Source organism: Cupressus sempervirens, chromosome 11 (assembly GCF_028749045.1).
Source record: "Cupressus sempervirens isolate cs-2001-9-10 chromosome 11, ASM2874904v1, whole genome shotgun sequence".
In the NCBI taxonomy this organism is placed as follows: domain Eukaryota; kingdom Viridiplantae; phylum Streptophyta; class Pinopsida; order Cupressales; family Cupressaceae; genus Cupressus; species Cupressus sempervirens.
The window spans coordinates 547,496,018-547,519,434 of record NC_143128.1 but is presented as its reverse complement, the minus strand read 5'-3'; the positions used below and the strand labels follow the sequence as shown (position 1 = coordinate 547,519,434).

Sequence of the window (23,417 nt, the reverse complement as noted above, 5' to 3'; positions counted from 1 at the left end):
ATACCAAGTAAGTCAACCAATATGTCCAAAGCCCGAAACTAGTGGTGAATGTCACCTGCTAGTGTTAATAGTGGGTTTTTTCATCTCACAAGAGTGCTAAGAAAGGCCAACCCCATCATGAACATGTGGCTTCCCAATTAGGATGGGTCCATGTCCTTGGTACACGCTGAGTGGAAATCCTACTAGTGCATCGTTTAGGTTGGCACATCACAATCCACCACATTTTGCAAGGCTCAATCTCGAGACCTTGACTTTGAAACCAAGAAAGGCCTCTGCCAATGTCACGGATTGATAGTAAATGGCACCTAACAATATTAAGAGTGGTTTTTGTCCCACTAGAGTGCCTACAAAGGCCAGCCCCCACGTGGACACTTGGTTGCCCGATCATGGGTGGGTCCCAGTCTTAGGTACATGCTTAGTGTGAATCTGCACCATCATAGCATTTAGGCTGGTACATCACAAAGGGTCAGGCTGTGTCCTAATTTGTTTGGCCTGGGGTTGACACTCCTTGTTCTTTGATATGTCTCCTGCTACATTATTTGCCTTGTCAACTATGGCTACATGTAGACTATTTTTGTTTACTTTCCAGAAGTAGGCAACACCTTTTTTCTCTATCCGATTCTTTCATATCCTTTTGTTTGTGAACATTAATGGATTCACTACAGAGAGATACTCTCAGCAAGTTCTTTTTCCTACTGACAATAGTCTAGTTCAACTAATATTATTTGAACCAAATCTTTACCACTTTGGGAAGTCAGTCTAATTTCTTACAGTTGGCATCCCAAACGATAGAAAAATAGTGAACTCAGACCAAATTATCTCCAAACATTCTATGCCATCTGCAATAATATTAATATGGCTCAGGATGCTTTTGTCATTTGTAAAAACCCTATTGGTTATAACCTTGACAAACACCAATTTCTTTCCTATTTAGCTGTCTGACATTTTGTCAAACAGTTTGAAGTTACCTGATCAAATAGTTTATTAATGGAAAATAAATTTTACAAGGAAGAGCCAAACTAAATGTTCAATGAAGAACCAATCCAATATATCTCAGATTTTAGACAACTATACTATTTATTGAAGAACCAATCCAAATGCACTAATCACTACCAGGCAAATCACTTTGTATTTGAATATTGCAATGCAGAGCAAATGAATTTACAACCAAACTCAAAACGAACTTGGAAATACTGATATTAGCTTGATGAGCATCAATATTTACTAGGTGTAGCCTTCAAAGAACAGATCCCTATCTTCTTCAACGCTGGGTCACAACCAGTACTTGCAGGGCCCAGATTTTCCAGATTGCTAGCCAAAGTCTGAAAGCAACGATCGCTAGAGTGATCGCAGGTTTATGCAGCCTGATCACAGCCTTATATAGATGATCACTGGGCTTGTAAAAATGCTTCTCACAGCCGCTAAATGCCTCACGGTGCTTCCTAGATACTGTCCCTTTATTGCATGTGAAGCAACATTGCTAGTTTGGTAATGGCAACCCAAATGCCTTCGATCACAACCTCAGAATACAGATTGCAAGCAATCTGTGTAAATACAAACCACAGAATTAAATCGTAGGCACTGTGGAATGGCATCTAGCTTCCCTAGTTGACGTCCCAGCACTTAGCACTGATTACTAGCACAGATAGAATCCTCTATGTAGTCTCCCAATGATCTCCGCCAATAAAATTTGCACAGTTTGAACCCTCAGCCCAATTGTTAATGACGGATCTCAGACTTCTTTGAACCCTTGCCAGATGATATGAGCAGAATATATATAATTCAAGATAATTCTCCTTAGCTACAGGAATATAGTAGGAGAATGTTGGCCAATTGTATACAACAACACCATTGCCAAGAACTTTTCAGAGGAGACCCTTATTATACTTCAACAAGGGCTGACAAGTCAGAAATCAGGGAAAAAACTACAAAGGCATAAAGAACAAATATATTTTCAAGTGTGCCTTTCCCAATGAAATGAGCTCTCATTTATAAGCTTTCATTGGCCAAAGTTTCCTTAAAACTCCACTTTAGAAATTGTTGAAGTTTTCCAAAAGAACTCACACTACAAACTTTCCAATGCTTTTTAAGAAATATCTCGTAGTCTCTATTATAATAATATAAATATTATTATAATAATGCACTCAATGATTAATAAATAAATAAGAGCTCATGCAATTTATTACTTTATTAACTGCAGGTGACGGCTAACTGCTGAAGCCACTCACTGCATTGCCAAAAATAGCAGTTGCCAAAAATAGACTTACTAAAAATAGTAAATCCACAACTGACACCCCTAAAACACCTTGTCAGCTCATGAGGGTCGCTATGATGAGCTAACTCCATCAACTGCGTAGACCTGCCAAAATTGGAGACATTACAGTCCTCCCTTCCCAAGATTGCTTGTCCTCAAGCAATTCGACATCGTACAAGACCTCCACTAGGATCCCATAAGAAACAAGTGATGTCCCTGTCCTCATTGAGCCAATAGAATGCCAAAACCATCAACAGAACCAATAACATGACCCACAACACAACACCAAGTACTTGTGTTGGTGATGTAAAGGTCGGAACATCACTAACAGACAAATCCTTAGGAGATCTCAACACACTCTCATTCATTATGCCTACCCCATCATCCTGCAGACAATCCAACTTAAGCTCAGACCAACTCTGTACCCGGTGCAAATCCTGAACATGTGAGTCAAAAACCAACCTATAAATACTCATCACAGTATAAACTCTATCATCAGTATGATCATCTTCATCGTCATCCTCATGTGACTGTGATGACTCATCCTCAATCTCATCAGTGTAAACCCACATGCCATGATTCGTTACTCCCTTTGACCTCAACGCACAAGTATGACCTTTAGAGAAAGGCCCCTTGCACCAAAAGCAAAGCTGATGCCTCCTCAAGTCCTCTCTAGAAGTGTCATCAGACCTCCCTACTGACTTGCCCTTGTCCTCAATAACTAGTGGGGACTCCTCATCACTAGGTGGAAGAGCAGAAGATTTTGAAGCAACCTTGCTTCGAGAAGAGGACTCCAAGTCACGTGCCTTCCTCATCGCGACCTGTAGAGAAGATGGGTCCAATGACTTCACCCATCCATGGAGTGGCTCAGTCAATACCTCCATAAATAACATAATTTGTTTGCACTCTAAAATATTATAAACCATGCTTGAAAGCCTCTGGAACTCACTCATGTAACTCTCTAATCCACCAGACTGCTTCAGCTGAGCCAACTCATGGAAGTAAACTTCCAAATCCTTCCTACAAAATCTCTTGATCAGGCGATCCACGAACTCCTAGCAGGAAGTGATGTGATCATGTCTCAAAGAAACTAACCTAGGGTACCACCAGTCATAGGCAGCCTCGTCCAGATGCAACACTCCAAATTTGATAGCATCCACTTTTGATAGGACGCAAAGCCAAATATGTGTCAAGCTTATGAATCCAAGCTCAAACTGTAAGTCTCCCAGTACCATCAAAGTGATCTAATGTCATCTTACTGGCAACTTGTTGTAACTCATTCTGTCGAGGTCGCTGTCTCTTAGGTCCTGGCCTCGCTTTGGAATGCTCCCATTTCTGAGTCAGGAACCTATCAAAATTCAAATGATCTTTAATCTCTTGTGGTAAAGTATCCTACTCCGTCAAATGTGCCAACACGTCATCAGCAAATGGAGTGGCTCGAGCTCAATACTGACCGCATCCATCTCAGGTCCTAGGAATGGGGGCCTCTGCAACCTATCATGAGTGCCAGTATGAATGTCAGCTAATCCACCACGATCCTCAACTTGAACCCGATCTACATCTCTGTACCTAACACTATCTCGGGTTCTATCCTTGACTCGAAATCTATGAGAACCAATAGAAACATTTCGAGCTCTCTCCTTACTCCATCCTCAAGGAAGTGCTATGTGTTGTAGAGTATTAGACAACTATTGCAGTACATCTGTTATCTGTTGTTGCTGGGCTGCAATATTCCTAAATGCCTGCAGGGCATCTCTATCGACCTCAACATCGATGGGTCGTAGTCCAGTGCCACCAAGACCACTCAGACTTCAACCAAACCAAATTGAATCTCAGGCTCTCCTTCTCTGGGAGGAGAATTACGTCCTCTTCGGGTATAGTGCATACCCAGCACAAATCTCCTATCATTAGCCATGATAGAAAAAATGGATCACATACTGAACACCAACAACTATTTTGAAGCCAAATTCCTACAGGTTGGTAGGAAACTGCTTTGATACCACCGTAAAAACCCTGTTGGTGATAACCTTGACAAACATCAATTTCTTTTCTATTTAGCCGTTTGACATTTTGTCAAACAGTTTGAAGTTACCTGATCGAATAATTTATTAATGAAAAATAAATTTTACAAGGAAGAGCCAAACTAAATGTTCAATGAAGAACTGGTCCAATATATCTCAGATTTCAGACTTCACTATTTATTGAAGAACCAGTCCAAATGCACTAATCACTACCAGGCAAATCACTTTGTATCTGAATATTGCAGTGAAGAGCAAATGAATTTACAACCAAAATCAAAAGGAACCTAGAAATACTGATTTTAGCTTGATGAGCATCAATAATTACTAGCTGTAGCCTTCATAGAACAGATCCTTATCCTCTTCAACCCCAGGTCACAACCAATACTTGTAGGGCCCAGATTTTCAAGATTGCCAGCCAAAGTCTGAAAGCAACCATCACTAGAGTGATCGTAGGTGTATGCAGCCTGATTGCAGCCTCATATAGATGATCATTGGGCTTGTAAAAATTCTTCTCGCAACCTCTAAATGCCTCACGGTGCTTCCTAGATGCTGTCCCTATATTGCATGTGAAGAAACGTTGCCAGTTTGTTAATGGCAACCTGAATGCCTTCGATCACAGCCTCAGAATACAGATTGCAAGCAATCTGTGTAAATGCAAACCACAAAATTAAATTGCAGGCACTGTGGAATGGCATATAGTTTCCCTAGTTGACGTCCAAACACTTAGCACTAATTGCTGGCACAAATAGAGTCCTCTATGTAGTCTCCCAATGATCTCCACCAATAAAATTTGCACAATTCGAACCCTCAGCCCAATTGCTAATGATGAATCTCAGACTTCTTCAAACCCTTGCCAGATGATATGAGGAGAATATATATAATTCAAGATAATTCTTCTTAGCTACAGGAATACAGTAGGAGAGTGTTGGCTTCAACAAGGGCTCACAAGTCAAAAATCAGGGAAAAAGCCACTAAGGCACAAAAAACAAATATATTTTTAAGTGCGCCTTCCCCAATGAAATGAGCTCTCATTTATAAGCTTTTGTTGGCCAAAGTTTCCTCAAAACTCCACTTTAGAAATTGTGGAAGTTTCCCAAAAGAATAACACTAGAAACTTTCCAATGCTGTTTAAGAAATATCTCTTAAAGTCATTATTATAATAATATAAACATTATTATAATAATGCACTCAATGATTAATAAATAAATAAGAGCTCATGCAATTTATTACTTTATTAATTGCAGGTGACGACCAATTGCTGAAGTCACCCACTGCACCACCAAAAATAACAATTGCTGAAAATAGACTTACTAAAATAGTAAGTCCACAACTGAGACCTCCAAAATACCCTGTCAGCTCACGAGGGTCACTTTGATGAGCTAACTCCATCAATTGTGTAGACTTGCCAAAATTGGGGACATTACATCATTATGCTCCTCTGATGTAGCATCTGGTCAGCTGCCCACCTAATGAGAGAGCTTTTCTTTATTACTCATGTTGCCTTGTAATCCAATTACAATTAGATATGAAAAGTTAATATATATTTTTGATTTTGAAAATAAAAAAATGTAGAATGTATTAGTCAAGCTAATTTATTTTTGATGAGCTATAGGATTTCATAATAAGTAAAACCTTACTAATTCCTTTTGCAAAAATTTACACCTTGCTTTCAAATGCAAAATTACATTTTATTGAAAGACTTGTGTCAAGGTGAGCAGTTTTACTCAAGACATAAGAGTTTACTCAGTCAATCTCCAGATGGGGGATTGAGCATGTTAGGATCAATGTGTAGTAACAAATAGGAAAGCTATTCAAAGATGTATGTTTTTAACTTTTTAAGATGATAGCTGTTAATGATTAATCATTCGGGCTCTTTACGGTAAAAGTCAACATTCTTAAATAATTTTTGAATGATGATTATCAGGATTACACTATTTCTGAGGTTTATTTTAATTTGAATACCATAAGTTATAAACAGTAGGTATTTATGCTCTTTAGATGTTGAGTCCACGACAAATGTGGTTTTTTATATACCAAGTGATAATTATGCTTCTGTGCAGGATTCTCTCGTGACAAATCCAGACATTGCTTTAGAAGATATTTTATATTCCATTACTGGAAACATGGAGTATGAGATGATGCCCAATTTCATTCTCACAAAGGATGTTACTGGTGTGAATGCCGGTATAAGTTTGTTTTTTGTTCATACGGGGAAAAGTATGATTTCTAGAGACAAAATGAATCTTGTCAGCCTGAAACAGTTATCAAGTATCGAGTATAGTGTGGAATTTTGTGAAATTTTGACTTGATTTTTTAAATCATTTTATGCTGAAACTATTTTCTATTTTTCAGATTTTGGAGGGTTGAAATTATAACATAATTCATTTCCTTTACAAGATTTGGGTACATTTCATATTTACTCATGATGACAAAATTAGTTTGGTTAAGCAAAAGGTAACAGGATTTCCCACTAAGTATTTGTAATGAAGAATTAATAGCTTTTGTTACATGATCATCATTTGAAATTTATTGGGTATGAAATTGAGTTTATAAAGGGTTTTACAGCTATGATTTAAATTAACATGCCATTTATTTTCTTCTCTCAAGGATTTTGCACAAGTGGGTCTGATGCAACCTTTGTTTAATGATTTCTTGATCTTTTTGTGATGGCACAATTTGTCATTCCTATCTATCATGTTGTGTTTTCCATTAATAGATAGTTCAAAACTACTCTATAACTTGTGTACAATTTCAAATTCAGAAGCAAGGAATTTTTATGTTGGCGATGGAAAGTGATGAAGATTGACTGACTTTCCAGTTTTCTTTGAATTTTTTTTCAAGAAAATAGTAACTTAAGTTTTTATGCTTTTCTTAGTGTGTTGTCAAAACATACTTTGTTTTTTGTATCCTTTGGAAACTAAATAATTTTGACTAATTCTTTCTCATGTCTATGTCAACATGTGGCTCTTGGATTATCAAATTTCTCATGCAAATTCCCAATGCTCATCCTGCAATGACTCCCGAAGAATGCAACCTTGAAGAAGAACAGACTACAGCAACATGAGCTGACTATGCTGCAGTATTTTGCCCTGTAATAACTCACTTTTTCTGTAGAGAGAGTTTGATTTCCTCTATTTTCCTCAAGCAAACATATCTTATTGAAGGAAGAAAATTTATTTTGATGTAGTCTTTTGGCTATTCAGAACATTGGCATGATTGACATCACGTTAACTAATTAAAGTGGGGCTGCTACCTGTTGTTGGCGGAACATATTTTGTGTTGTGCCAAAAGTTCGACCTCTTTAACACTTGATACAATGCGAGCGAGAAACAGATCATGGGAGGTGGTTAGTCATTGTCTCGAATCTAAAGGGGGATGCTGGCGATTAATCTAACAATCGCCCCTGTAATGTCAGCCAAGGGGATTCAAACCTACGACCCGACTCTAAAACCAATTATTGGAACATGTTTGCCGTTGTGCGAAAAGATCGACTTTTTAACTCTTGATACAATGCCAGAGATATGGATCCATGGGAGGTGGTTAGTCCCTTTCCCGAGTCCAAAGGGGGACATCAGCAATTAGTCTAACACTTGTGTAATGAATGCCAAACTGAAGAGTGCACTTGACATATTGATGGTTATGTTTGATGGCTTGAAAGTGCTATGTGTGAGATGTTTGCTCCAATGGAATGCTGGGTTGAATGTTAAGAAGGAAATAAGACTACTTACCAAAGATCAGTACAGAGTAGAATCCATCAAGGTGAATTCAGGAGTCAATTTAACCTGATGGTGAGTGCTTATAAAACAAGGAGCAAGAGACTTTGCAGTCCTGAGGATCAATTCTCTAAAGAAGATCCAAACATACAGTGGCTGTGGGAGAGTGCTATCATTCAGAGTTAGAAATTCTGATTCCAAAAAAATAATATAGGTGGATCTATATCTGTTACCTTAAAGGAATCTCGGAGTTCGACTTTTATCTCATAATGTGATGAATTAAGCCGTAGGAATGATTATATCATTGACATACAATACAATAGTGAGGATATGGCCATCCTTGTGGTGTATGTATCATATAGAGAGCCCATCTTCCTTACAATAAAAAAAGTCCCAGGAAATGAAAAAATTATAGTTTTTCCTTACCATGCTTAAGGGGCTTGCTTGAACTTACGTAAAGATTTTTTCAATTTACAAATAACAGGAGTGTTGGGAGGCTGCTCCATGTAAGTTACCATGAAGAAACACACTAAAGAATCTCACTTGGAGGAATTAGCAAGAGGAAGTACAATGGAATAATATCAATCTAAGCAATAGGAGCAAATGTTACTTTGTAGTCAATTCCATCCTTCTGTGAAAAAAATCTAGCAGATAGGCATGCCCTGTGTTTGTTAACACAATCACCATCGTATCTTGTTTTCTGACCCATAAAAATGTTCACATGATTGGGATGAAGAGTGCACTGTCTCAAGTAGCATTTTGCTTAAGGTCTCAACTCTACTTTCATGCCATCTTCCCATCGGGGTTGGTGTTTGACTTGTTTGTGTTAAGCTGCAAGAGCTTGACACATTTGTGATCATATCTTGCCATGATTGTGTTGTTCCTAGAGCACCAAGGTAGCATCCTTTTGCATAACAACATACCATTTAAGTGTTTTGATATGAACAACAAGTGGGGGCTTATCATTCACTTAGTCATTTATGCACATGAAATTGTGGTCTCATTTGGTTGATCAGTGAACCACTCCTTACTAGAGAAAGCTTCTTTGTTAAAGTAATCATGTAATGTTTTTATAATGGTTATTCAGTTAGGATCTTTCCTTTTCATAGTTCTTATTTAGAATGCTTCTTTTGGTCTTTTCTTCTTGTTCGAGAAACTCTACGTGTAATCTCTATCTAGGGAGTATTCCTCTCCTTTGTTTAATATTGAGTATTCCTCTTCTTTTGGTCTTTCATTCCTATTTGAGAAACTCTACATGTAATCTCTATCATCTTTGCAAGCAACCAAATAATTAACAACAGTTCTACTTCTTCCATTTGTCCACCCTGTTGGTTCCCAAAACTGTAGATTGGAATCCTACGAGCCTTGCTTGCTCGATGCTGGGTATCCAACCGGTTGAGGCCAACTTGACGGGATTGATCGATGTGATCCAAATCCCTTGTGCTTCCGGCTTTGCAAAACCAAGGCGGGTGTACCTAATCCTGGACAACAACCTTAAATCCAAAGATGCTCAAAGCAGATTGGTTAAAACGCGAATATAATGAAAGTTTCCCAAAATGACAAGTGTTACAAAAAACTTCAACCTTGCGATTTATGAGAATAGAACAAAAGTAAATGATTGTATAAATGTGATAATGTTTTAAATAAAGAATAATTATAGATTAATGCAACAGATGAATATAGTAATTCCTCAGAGGAAAGAAATGAAACACAATTGCCAACACATGGATTATGAATCAAGAGTAAAAGACTAGTGCTTAATTAAATGGGCAATCAGAGTCAATATTATTAATTGAAACATACAACTTTATAAAATTCAACTATAAACAATTTTAACAATTTAGACGCGATGGATCAATTATATAAACACAATTTTAAACTAGTCTAGAATGTGCTTTAACTCCTGTGATATGGAGACAAAGTAGACATAAATATAGAAATAATTAAATATTTTACAATATTTATGTTTATTAAATTTAAAATGCAATAATGACCCAATCCACTTATCCAAATAGTAAAATATTTATAGAAAATAAATAAAATATTTATAAAGGACACAACTTAATAATAACTTAAAACTCTAATGTAAATAAATTAAAATAAATATTTCTCATTGATCTGGAAATAAAATTGTACTGGAGACACTCCTTACGGATGATCGATCCAATACAGTTCGACTACAGAATCACTAAAGAATTCATTCGATAATCCACCGTTTGCAGGCTTAGTTCAAAAAATCATTCCTTCACCAATGGAAGAATATAATACATCACAGTGCACATATATAACTTGGGTAATTTTTTTAGGAAATATGAATCGTGTATTGTTTTATATCATATATTTATAAAGAGTTGGAGGGTGTCAGTTGCCTTCCCAAACATTGCAAGCTTTCATAATAAAAACTAACCAATATTATATAATTTTAACTAAACCCAAATGTAACCGGCATTTTAAATCACTCCTTTATATTTCTAGACACCGCTTCTTTCCTTTTCCCATGCATACTTCTCTGCGCAATCCTTCATCCATTGAATGGCTTTGTTCTACAAACCATGATCTCCAGTTATGTTTGATATGGTGTAATGAGACTGTGCATTCCAGTTTGTTTTCCACACAATACTCAAATCAAATATAAAATGTGATTTGGAGTCGCTGACGTCTGAAGAAATCATCGCAATCTTCCCAAGCATGAATTTAGGTGGTTTTCTATTGATCCGCAAGTACAGATTAAAACCTCCGAATTGTGGCATGAGTGTTCCGGGTGCCTCTAATGTTTGATATGCTTCCAAACTAGTGATGCATAGGGCTCATCAGGAATTCAATGCCAAAATAAACTCCTTCCCGTACATGCTCAAAACCTGCGATAACACACATGTTATAAATCAAATGTAAAACAATAAAACTTCTTGCATTATTTCCAAATAGATGAACAATGATCTTTAAACAAAACTCTTCATTGCTCAAAAAACGTGAAGAAAACTTTCAATCCTTTTGATGAATTTCAAATACTCGATCTTGGGTTGAGAATATAATAATCTTCTTGACATCGGTCACCAAATGCAGGGAAAATCCTTTGTTATCTGCAGTTGCTTTAGAGCATATAACGTTAACACGAATGCAAACGATGGATTGCTATTGCCGACTGCTTGTATTGTGGATACAAATTGGCTGTGCTCCTCTATTGAAAGTATGTGTCGAGTGTCTGAATCTTGTGCATTTTTACCACTATATGATCCTTAACAATTTCGATTTAGTTATCCAGCAAAATACACACAAATTTTCCAATTCCATTGCAGTATAATTGATATGTAACTCCAAAATTGTTACCTGTATAACAAAATCAGAGACAAAATCATACAGTTAAAGTTATAGTCAGTTGCTCAGATTGGATAATAGATTATAAATTTTTAGGCTAACCAAGGAAGTTAAAGAACAAAAAGTTGAGGATCTCAAATCCTAAGGAAAATAATATAATTCATAGCAGAAAAAACATAAAAAGATAAAAACAAAAAGACAAATGATGGATCAAAATGGAAATTCCAAATTATGAATCCCAAAACTCCATCAGTCTGTGAATATGATCATCATCATATTTGAGTGTGTTGCGGACATGGATTCTAATCATGGAGGCTGATATTCATAAAATATGCTCAAATGGATGCCTTAAAATTTTAAATTTTAAGGCTCCATTAGTGGCTCTTGCTAGGGACATATGCCCCTTGTGGGCATAGTGAGCATCTCAGCTATCTTTGGAGGAGCAGACTGAACATCCATGCTTAAGTTGATGTACGGTGAAATTGGGTGGCCCTAGCCCCCCCAAAAAGTGAACACTGATTCTTTCCTCTATCAAACACTCGATTTTGATCTTGTAATAACTCTTTGAACCTGCTAAATATGGTATTATATTGTTCCTTAATAAAATCTGATCCGTTAGAAAATAAAAAACAATCATCGCATGGCATATGCATCTCCTATTCAAGATTAGAATTTACATTTGTCTTACCAATAGGATCATTTGAGAAGAAATAAATTTCATCATTTTAAAATGTTCGATCTCTTACTTCATTGATTCGATCAATATACGTGGAAGAATTTTTTTGAAAAGAAAGATGATAAAAATTAAAAAACCTCTCCCTAAGCATATTGTTAACAAGTATTATCATAGGATCTTTAGAGATAGTTACCTCAGTAGGCTGCTCATAATTCATACCTGTATCACATGCATCATTTTTATGAGCAATACTTACCAACTCTTCGTCATTAATGCAATCCTTGGTATTTGACTTTTGTTTTGTTGTTGAGAAGTCATTAAGTGTATTGTGATCTTTGCTGAATGGAAGGTTTGTATATATGTAATCAGTCATACTTGCATCAGAATGAGTCACCTTTGTTTGATTCTCCTTTTGCACACAATCTGCCCCACATTCCGAACAATTCTCTTCACAAGAAGATTTTGAATATAATCCGCATTCAAGCATTATTACTTCCGTTTTGTCAAGAATCTGATCAATTGAGACGTTTGAAAATTTGTCAAGATTAACTTCCAACACGTCCTTATTATGTACATTCAATTCCATCTCATCATCACATTTTAAATGCAAATATTGATCATAAAATGGATTGGAAAATGGCTTTTCCTCTGAATATTTATCTCCACATATGCTATGATTTTCATTACTTTCAGAATCATCCTTAGGCATGTTATCATAGTGCTGATATATTTGATATAGAAACTCCTCTTCAAATAATGGACTCAAGAAAGCAATCTCAGCAATATTTTCATGAGAACCTTCATCAGAAACTTTCTCATGCTCATATATCACATGTTGTTCTACTTCATCTTCACAAGATATTATGTCTAGATTTTCTATTGTTTCATTGTATAAAAGATCTGAAATGATTTGGAAGTCCCCTTTGGATGCATCTTCTTCTTCTTCCCGAATGCTAGCATTTTCCTCAAGATCCAGAATTGTATAAGAGTTAAATTCTTCATTCCCTTGGTGTTAATTCATCATATACAGGATCTGAAAATTCTTTGGAATTGTATCCAAATTGATATGTTTCTATACTTAGACCATAATTCATGTCTTCAACAAATATATTATCCTTCTGAGAGTTGTATGCCCCTTGGGGTTCATTGGTTTCCATCTCGTGAAAGTAATATGGATTTGTAGAGATGGCTGAACTTTCTTGTTCATTGAATATTTCATAGGACACATCTATTATATCATTAATCTGCTTTTCTTTATATACAGGAAGAAAAATTTGACCACCCTTTTCAACATAGTTTTGAAATTCCATGTCTAACAAGATTGAAATCTCATCCACACTGAGAGAATCCTCTTCATCATTTCCATTTTCTTCACAATCTAATTCCTTACCGATCTCATCATGATTGGATTCTTTTTCAATTTCTTCTACATTTGAATCTGAAACATCATTTACTTTAGTATCTTTTGCTTTATCTTTAATAGCTTGATCCATAGTTCCATGAATCGCGCTAAAATCGCGTGAATTGCCGATTCAACAATCAGATTCATGGATGTCGATTTTTTCGGTGTCGGAAATCGCGATCGGTGATTTCATCGAGTGAATCGCCTGAATCGCATGTATCGGCGATTCACTCAAAATATCGCCTGAATCTCCAATGGAAATCGCCATAAATCGGCCACGGCCAGAAAAGTATTAAGTTGTAAATTTAAAAAAAATAACTTGTTTTTTTTAACTTTCTTTTTGACCTATTCTCTTTGTTATAACCCTAAAGGGCCTTCTAATTGTTAAGCATGAGTAGAAGAGACAAAAAGTGAGAGAGAAGAAGAGAAAAGAAAAACCATAGGTTTCCAACTGACAAGAAAGAAGAGCACCAAAGAGATCAGCAGTCCATTTGGGGAGGCCATCAATTGCATTGGGAGCATTAAGGAGTCAATATCAACCAGAGTAACGAGAATCGCCCTGAAATCGCGTGAATCGCCGATTCAGCGATCAGATTCATGCACCCCGATTTTTTTGGAGTCGAAAATCGTGATCAGCGATTTCATCGGGTGAATCGCCTGAATCGCATGTATCGGCGATTCACTCAAAAAATCGCTTGAATCGCCATTAGAAATCGCCAAAAATCGGCTAGCAACAGCATGCATGTTTAGTTGGAAATGATAAAAAAATCACTTATGTTTTTTGCTTTCTTTTTTACCTTTCCTCTTTGTTATAACCCTAAAGGGCCTTCTAATTGTTAAGCATGACTAGAAGAGAGGAGAAGAGAAAAGAAGAACCATAGGTTATATAAAAAAAAAAAAAAAAAAAAAAAAAAAAACGACGACAAATAAAAAATGTTTAGAATGCATAACGGATGATGCCCAAGGGAAGGGAAAGACATAATCAGGTAGTAAAACATCAGCGGTTCCCAGAAAGAGTGTGGGATCAGAAGAAAATCACAAAAACACTGTGTTCCATATAGTTTTGTGTGGGTTTCAGAGTGCAAATTTGGTTTTGGCGACGGGGGCGCTGCCCCTCGACCCCGCCTTGTATCGTGACAGGGAGCGCGCCCGGGGCGCTGCCCCAGGACCCCGCGAGGGTGCTGCCCCTCGACCCTGCTGGGGGCGTTGCCCCCTAGACCTCCAGTCGCTGCGGTTATCAGTCGTGGGAAGTCTCACCAGTTGATGAGACTTGAAGCTGTTGCAGGCATGGAGTGTCTGTGGTGGAGAGAACAATAGAGCAAGCCTTTCGAGAGGGGTGATATGCTTTGAAGCACTTGGAGTAGGTGTTGGATGTGAAGCTGTCTTATAAAAACTCTTTACCCCATGTGGTAAACACAAACTTCCATGTTTACATATGTTAAGTTTCAACTTCTATTTGATGATGTTATAGTGTGTTTAAGTTATATTCAATAAAGGGTGCATGAAATAAGTCTTAAATTATTAAAATCTCTACATTTAAAGGGTTTTTTCAAATTTGCCGATTCATCGCCGATTCACCAGCGATTCACCTCCGATTCACAATTCGATTCGGCCGTGCCGATTCCGATACGATTCCGATTCTCGTTATTTTGATATCAACACTCCTCAACTCATTTGCAAGAGGTAAGTGCTCATTTTTTTTTTTGCATGTTAGTGTATTATGCATTTTTTGTTAAATTTTTAGTGTATTATGCATTTTTTGTTAAATTTTTATAGTTTTCAAGATTTTTAGTTTAAATCTTGAATGTTCTTTATTTTTACTAAATTGCAAACTAGGGTTTGCTGTTTTGTAGCTTTTATTAGCTTCAAACTTTGATATTTTACATGACTTTTTTTATTGCAGCAGCCCTTTGCTTTCATTTTTCGCAATGGGTAGAAAAGACGAATGTTAGAAATATAATGAAGAGTTTCCTGAAAGAACCAAATATCAAACAAAATGTATGTTTTGTAAAGAAAAATAACTTCTGGAGGTATTTATAGATTGAAATACCATATTGTTGCTATACCTGGACACGATGTTACAATTTGCACTCACCAAACTGCTGAGGCAAAATGCACTTGTTTAGTGGCATTAGAAAAAATTGAAAAAGACAAAGCAAATAGGAAAATGCAACTTGATGGGTTAAGGGGTATTGACTCCCATGTTCCCGCATCCGCAGCTGCATCTACATCTGCATTTGCATCAGCTTCCGCATCCGTAGGTTGTGTTGGAGAGGGTTCTTCTAGGCCTCTTTTTCATCCTAGTTCTACTGCTCATGCTAGTGCTAGTGCTAGTGCTAGTCGGTCACATACTGAGACAGAGTCCCACACCAACCTATTGCAGCCTAGAGTGCGGAAAAACAAAATGGATAGTTACTTTGTGCTCCGCACTACTCTTGGTTCCCAACCCACGCTTGAGGGCATGGGTTTGAACAAGGGGATTCATGATGCTGCCAGAAAGGAGATATGCAAATTTGGTACTTTTGCAACATTCCATTTGTTGCAGCCAAGTAATTGATTCTTTTTTCTTTGTTATCTTTTAAGTTAAAATTAAAAGTAAAAGTAAAACTTTAATTATATCTACTTGTTTTATGATTTGAGTCTTTGACATCTAAATTTTTATTTGTGATAAGGCTCCTTATTGGCAGAACATGATAGATGCAGTTGCTATTTGTGGTTCGAGGTTTAAAGCCCCGACTGAGGCTGAGTTGAGCGGATACCTCTTGGATGAGATGGTAGAGGACATGAGGGTTGAGCTCGAGGAGAACCAAAAGGAGTGGATTGCAAAGGGTTGCACCATCATGATTGATGGTTGGATAGTTAGGAGGAATAGAACACTCCTCAATTTTCTTGTATTCCGTGGAGGTGATTGATCATTCTACTTTCCTACATACATAATTGTAAATTTTGATTTGTTGAATGCTAATTTGTTGATGATACATTTAACTGTTAACATTATAATTCATTGTTTTGTTACTTGTAGGATATACCATGTACATCAAATCCATTGATGCTTCCGCACATGTAAAAAATGCCACATACTTATGTGAGGCTATTGAGGAAGTCATAGCAGAGGTGGGGGAACAAAATGTGATCCAGGTGGTGACGGATAATGCAGCAAGTTATGTTGTTGTAGGTAAACATTTAACTTTTCAAGTTTTGAAAATAAATTTATTTGAATTTTGAACTTTTTCTAATTCTAAGTTTCCTAAGTTCTAACTTCTAACATGTTTGAAATTTGAATTTCTAATTGACTTAAAATTGTTGTAGGTAAACTTTTGATGGAGAGGCACCCCACCATATTTTGGCCCCCTTGTGTGGCACACTGCATTGACCTCATGTTGGAGGAAATTGGCAAACTTGAGTTTGTCATGTGTAGAAAGGGCAAAAAACATATACAAGTACATTTATAATCATTCATTTGTCCTTAGCACAATGAGGAAGTACATAGGAGGCAAGGAGTTAGCTCGCCTAGGTATCACGAGGTTTGCCTCAAATTTCATCACCGTGCAGTCCTTGTTGACATCAAGGGATGATTTGAGGAGCATGTTTGTTGGGCGGGAGTGGATTTCTTCTTCCTATACTACGACCACTGTAGGGATAGATGTGGTGGATTGCATATTTGATGAGGATGGTTTTTGGAAACCCGCTAGAGAAATCCTTAAGGTAAATGTATTGCAATTTAACATTTAGTATTTTACTTTTACTTTTAAGTTATATTATTTTATATTTAAGTTTTGACTCAAATTTTTTGTTTTACTTTATATGTAGGTCATTGAGCCCCTTGTAGCTTCGCTACGAACTATTGATGGGGAGAAGCCCTCTATGGGCTACATTTATGAGGGCATGGATAGGGCCAAGGAGGCCATCAGAGCGCAATATGCAGGAGTGCAGGAGAGGTATGCCCTTATTTGGGACATCATTGATAGGAGATGGCAGAATTAGCTCTATCGACCCATCCATGCAGCAACTTACTATCTGAATCCGACATTTCGTTTCCGTCCTGAGTTCAAGGCGGATGCGGAGGTTCTCTCTGGCTTATACACAGTGATCTAGAGGTTGAGTACCGATGAAGATAGCGCTGTTGCGATTGTTGAGCTAGACAAGTTCAACAATAAAGAGGGGCCACTTTTCTCTGGCAGGATGGCCATAAATGTTCAGACAACACTACAGCCAGGTAAAAATTAAATAATATATTCAATGTTCATGAATCTAGATTCCGAACTTAAAGTTGATTATATAATACATTAATTTTAGAGTTGTAATTTGTAAATGAGACTAATTGTTTTTGTTTTTCCTTATTTCAGATAGATGGTGGCAAATGTTTGGGGCCACAACCCCAAACCTTCAAAAAATTGCCATCCGTATTCTGAGTCAGCCGAGCAACGCTTCTGGATGTGAGCATAGTTGGTCCATGTTCGAGCACATCCACTTGAAGAGGAGAAATAGGTTGACAGTGCAGAGGTTGAATGATCTTGTCTTCGTTCATTACAACCTTCATCTTAGGATTAGATAGATTTTGGGCATTGACTCCTCTTCGATCATTCTGCAGGAGATTGATCCAGAATCAGAGTGGATCATAGAGGTTGTGGAACCAGTCTTCACTGAGGAAGACCGCGCATGGGTTGACCAGGTGGATGTAGAGGCTGAGGCTATGGCCATGGTAGAGGAGGCAGCTAGAGCACGTTCAGGCATTGGTAGACGCACACGGGCATGCATAGACATAGGCCCTAGCGACGTTCGTGAGCCCATTGCCCATGCGGGGGATATGGCTCGGCAGTCCTCTAGGACCTACCTTAGACGCCTTTCTAGTAGGCAGACTAGATACTCAAAGGTTGAGGCTGAGGCCACAACAGAGCTAGAGGATGATGATGAGGATGATGAGGCTTGAGCTAGAGCCTTGTTTTTATATTTTGTTTACAGATATTGATAGTGATACTGAATCACTGATATACATACGTTTCAAACTTTCATGGATCTTCATCTTAGATTTTTACATACATTTATGATTTGATGTCTTATGGATCTTCATCTTACATACATTCTATGATTTGAATCATTATGATCATTTGATTTTTATTTACTTCAGCTAGCCTACAATTTACATTTTAGTACATAACATAGTTACGTATGTGATGGATTTTATGTTCCATGTTTATGTATGTTAAGTTTTAACTTCTATTTGATGATGTTATAGTGTGTTTAAGTTATATTCAATAAAGGGTGCATGAAATAAGTCTTAAATTGTTAAAATCTCTAAATTTAAAGGGTTTTTTCAAATTTGTCGATTCATTGGCGATTCATCCCCGATTCACGATTCAATTCGGCTGTGCCAATTCTGATACCATTCCGATTCTTGTAACTTTGGCTTGATCACATATTTGAAGAAGAAGCTTCACATTAGGGTCCTTTGGCGAAATTCTCAACTTAACAATTTTGTTCAGAAAATCCTTGTAAGGAGGTTTGATGTTTGATGGAATCTCATGGTAAGCGTTCATCATCCTTAAAAACAAATGTGCTGAAGTCTCGCCTTCATATCTTTCTATATTGAAAAAGGTATCGAGTGGAGACATGTTGAGATCCTCTTCCATGCTACAATTCTGACCTTCATATTGTTCATAACGCATCTCTTCTTCATGGTTTGCATCATCAAATTCAGATAGGAACCATCCTTCAAATTCTTTCCAAGATGTGATACGTTGTGTGGGTAATGATTCATACACTTGTCTTGCATTGTCCTTTAATGTTTTGGCAAACTACTTCATCACTGGATCTTCCACACAAATTTCATAATCTTCTATAAATGTGTAGAAAGTATCCAAATGTCGAATTGCCGATTCATCCCATTCTCCATGAAACTTTGGTACCAATTGTGAAAGCTTTGGAGATAACTTGCTAGGCTCATAATCAAACTTGCTGAGATCCAATTGTTTGATGCCATCTGGAACTAAAGGCTTTCTTTCAAATGATCGATACATTTGAAAAACCATCTACTATTTCCTTCTGAGTCTACCCCCTTAGCAGAGTCACTGATGATTCAGGCACTCCTTTTATTAAAGTACCAATCAAAATACAATAGAGTCGCCACCTCCAAATGGAGGAAATGAATAATCTTCAAGAATATGAGTTCTTCCTTCCAACAGAGTATACCTCACCTGTGACAAAGATTTAAAGAAGACATACAATGCTCTACAAGATACAATCGCCACAAAGCAATCAGATTTATAAAATAATTACAAGATCAAAATCTTCAAGGAAATTAAAATGCACAAGATTAAATGTAAAAAACTTATTAATTTAGAATTTTAAATATATCAAAATGTTTCAACAAATTAAATAGAATCTTACTCTTACTAATCTCAAAATCAAAAACTCTTAGGGTTTATTTTGCAACTCTCCCCAGTAGAGTCGCCAATTTGTTGGTACCCAAAACTGTAGATTGGAATCTTACGAGCCTTGCTTGCTCAATGCTGGGATATCCAACTAGTTGAGGCCAACTTGACGGGATAGATCAATGCGATCCAAATCCCCTATGCTTCCAGATTTGCAAAACCAAGGCGGGTGTACCTAACCTTGGACAACAACCTTAAATCCAAGATGCTCAAAGCAAATTGGTTAGAACACTAATATAATGAAAGTTTCCCAAAACGGCAAGTGTTATAGAAAACTTCAATCTTGCAATTTATGAGAATAGAACAAAAGTAAATGATTGTATAAATGTGATAATGTTTTAAATAAAGAATAATTATAGATTAATGCAATAGATGAATATATTAATTCCTCAGAGGAAAGAAATGAAACACAATTGCCAGCACATGGATTATGAATCAAGAGTAAAAGACCAATGCTTAATTAAATGGGCAATTAGAGTCAATATTATTAGTTGAAACGTACAACTTCATAAAATTCAACTGTAAACAATTTTAACAATTTAGATGCAACGAATCATTTATATAAACACAATTTTAAACTAGTCTAGAATGCGTTTCAACTCTTGTGATATGGAGACAGACTAGATATAAATATAGAAATAATTAAATATTTTACAATATTTATGTTCATTAAATTTAAAATGCAATAATAACCCAATCCACTTATCCGAATAGTAAAATGCTTATAGAAAATAAATAAAATATTTATAAAGGACACATCTTAATAATAATTTAAAACTCTAATGCAAATAAATTAAAATAAATATTTCTTATTGATCCGAAAATAATATTGTACTAGAGACACTCCTTATGGATGATCGATTCAATACAGTTCGAGTCCAGAATCGCACAAGAATTCATTCGATAATCCACCATCCACAGGCTTAGTTCAAAAAATCATTCCTTCACCAATGGAAGAATATAATACATCATAGTGCACATATATAACTTGGGTAAATTTTTTTTAGGAAATATGAATCGTGTATTGTTTTATATCATATATTTATAAAGAGTTGGAGGGTGTCAGTTGCTATCCCAAACATTGCAACCTTTCATAATAAAAACTAACCAATGTTATATAATTTTAATTAAACCCAAATGTAATCGGCATTTTAAATCACTCCTTTATATTTCTGGATGCCGCTTGTTTCCTTTTCCCATGGATACTTCTCTGCGCAATCCTTCATCCATTGAACGACTTCCTTCTACAAATCGTGATCTTTGTTATGTTTGATATGGTGTATGAGACTGTGCATTCCAGTTTGTTTTCCACGCAATAGTCAGATATAAAATGTGATTTGGAGTTGCTGACGTTTGGAAAAATCATCGCAATCTTCCTAGGCATGAACTTGTGTGGTTTTCCATTGATCCGCAAGTACAAATTAAAACCTCTGAATTGTGGCGTGAATGTTCCAGGTGCCTCTAATGTTTGATGTGCTTCGAAACTGGTGATGCGTAGGGCTCATCAGGAATTTAGCGCAAAAATAAACTGCTTCCCATACATGCTCAAAACCTACGATAACACACATTATAAATCAAATGTAAAACAATAAAACTTCTTGCATTATTTCCAGACGGATGAACAATGATCTTTAAACAAAAATCTTCATTGCTTAAAAAACATGAAGAAAACTTTCAATCCTTCTGATGAATTTCGAACACTCAATCCTAGGTTGAGAATATAATAATCTTCTTGACATCAGTCACCAAATGCACGGAAAATCCTTTGTTATCTGCAGCTGCTCTAGAGCATAGAACCTTCACACGAATGCAAACGATGGATTGCTGTTGCTGACTGCTTTTTATTGTGGATACAAACTGGCTGTGCTCCTCTATTGAAAGCATGTGTCGCGTGTTTGAATCTTGTGCATTTTTACCATTGTATGATCCTTAACAATTTCGATTAAGTTATCCAGCAAAATACACATAATTTTCCAATTCTATTGTAGTATAATTGATATGTAACTCCAAAATTGTTACCTGTATAACACAATTAGAGGCAAAATCATATAGATAAAGTTATAGCAAGTTGCTCAGATTGGATAATAGATTAGAAATTTTTAGGCTAACCAAGGAAGTTAAAGAACAAAAAGTTGAGGATCTCACGTCCTAAGGAAAATAATATAATTCATGGCAGAAAAAACATACAAAGATAAAAACAAAAAGACAAATGATGGATCAAAATGGAAATCCCAAATTATGAATTCCAAAAGTCCATCAGTCTGTGAATATGATCATCATCATCTTCGAGTGTATTGTAGACATGGATTCTAATCATGGAGGCTGATACTCATAAAATATGCTCAAATGGATGCCTTAAAATTTTAAATTTTAAGGCTCCATCACACCTATCAGATAAAACGGTGCAGCCATATTTCTTCCACTCTTTTTTCTCTCTTCCACCATTGCTCTTGCCCAATCAACCACATTATCAAGCAACCTACAAAATTAAGGTGAACTCAAGTTTTAGTAATAAAGAGGAAATCACAATTAAAATTTAAAATATAAAAATGAACTTAAGTGAATTTCAATTATTTATAGTTGCTAACCTTCCACTCAAATCCTTGCGAGAAGGGGCCTTGTACCCTCTACCCAAAACTGTCAATGGAGTCACCAAATCCAGCCAATAGGGACTTTCAACTACATTCATTGAGAGATTGTTGAAATACCAAAAATCAACATGATGGAGTCCTAATTTTAAAAATTGGGCATCCACTTAAGTATCTTTTCTATCCTATATCTTATCATATATTAAGATTATATATCTTCTCATGCCTTTGAGTTACATCTTCATCAAAAGTCTCACCTGAATTATTATTCTTTGAGGTAGTGAACAATAGGAAGAAAGTGCATATGATATTTGAAACATTGGAATAGCTTGCATTGGGTGGAAATGATAACTAGCTTTTGGTATGCAATGAACAACCAACACAATCCGCGTTAAAGGTTTAGTGAGCATAGAACTGCTGTTAAGGTCATTGCTCAATCCCATCATCAACACAGTTTTCTTGCTTCGGAAGCCAGGCCATACTCTTCATGTCATTTATCTCTCCAGATGGACATACCATTATTATAGGCATCGGAGAAAAACTTTGTGATTTTGGAATGTGTATCCATCTCCTAAGTCACAGAGCACCATCCAAATACCGACATATGATTTTTGGGGTTTTTTCAAGTAGAACAAAGTGATGTCAGGAGCAGTTTCGTGTGCAAATAAAATACTAAAAAATGGGAATAATAATCTGCTAGATAATGATCAATCAACGTAAACAACTAGTTAGATTATAATTTCTAAAAAGTCGATAAAAGTCGAGAGGCAACCCTACAGGCAACAGTAGTCAAATGATGTTCAAATAGAGAAAACATATAGTGGTTGATTACATACGTTTCGGTTATTTCACAGAGACTTGTCTTAATCAAAACTTGGCCTGTAGGATATTAAAGAAGTAATTACATTAAAAAATTCATCACATCACATGATGACTCTGTGACAATTTGTAAACATAATTGGCATTGAGACAAATGAGACCAAAGGGATGGTAACCGCTCTTTTAAAGAAGCAAGGT

The 23,417-nt window shown here is 36.4% G+C and overlaps 2 protein-coding genes across 6 annotated transcripts in view; both read left to right on the top strand.

The window, feature by feature from the left end:
• LOC149530789 (galactomannan galactosyltransferase 1-like) overlaps positions 1-23,417 on the top strand; it is a 219,139-nt gene that overhangs the window by 57,049 nt on the left and 138,673 nt on the right. For all 5 annotated transcript variants that reach the window (XR_016358563.1, XR_016358564.1, XM_089809218.1 and 2 more), the window contains exon 2: positions 6,336-6,459. Coding sequence is in view for 3 of the 5 variants with exons in the window: in XM_089809218.1 (XP_089665344.1) it covers positions 6,336-6,459 (124 nt within the window). In the remaining 2 variants the exon portion in view is untranslated. The remainder of the gene's footprint in view (positions 1-6,335; positions 6,460-23,417) is intronic.
• Positions 16,404-18,503, top strand: LOC149530790 (uncharacterized). The gene is made up of 5 exons (XM_089809220.1): positions 16,404-16,556; positions 16,691-17,086; positions 17,192-17,597; positions 17,728-17,884; positions 17,973-18,503. Exons 3-5 carry the CDS (start codon positions 17,564-17,566, stop codon positions 18,001-18,003), a joined length of 222 nt encoding a protein of 73 aa, XP_089665346.1. The 5' UTR covers positions 16,404-16,556; positions 16,691-17,086; positions 17,192-17,563; the 3' UTR covers positions 18,004-18,503.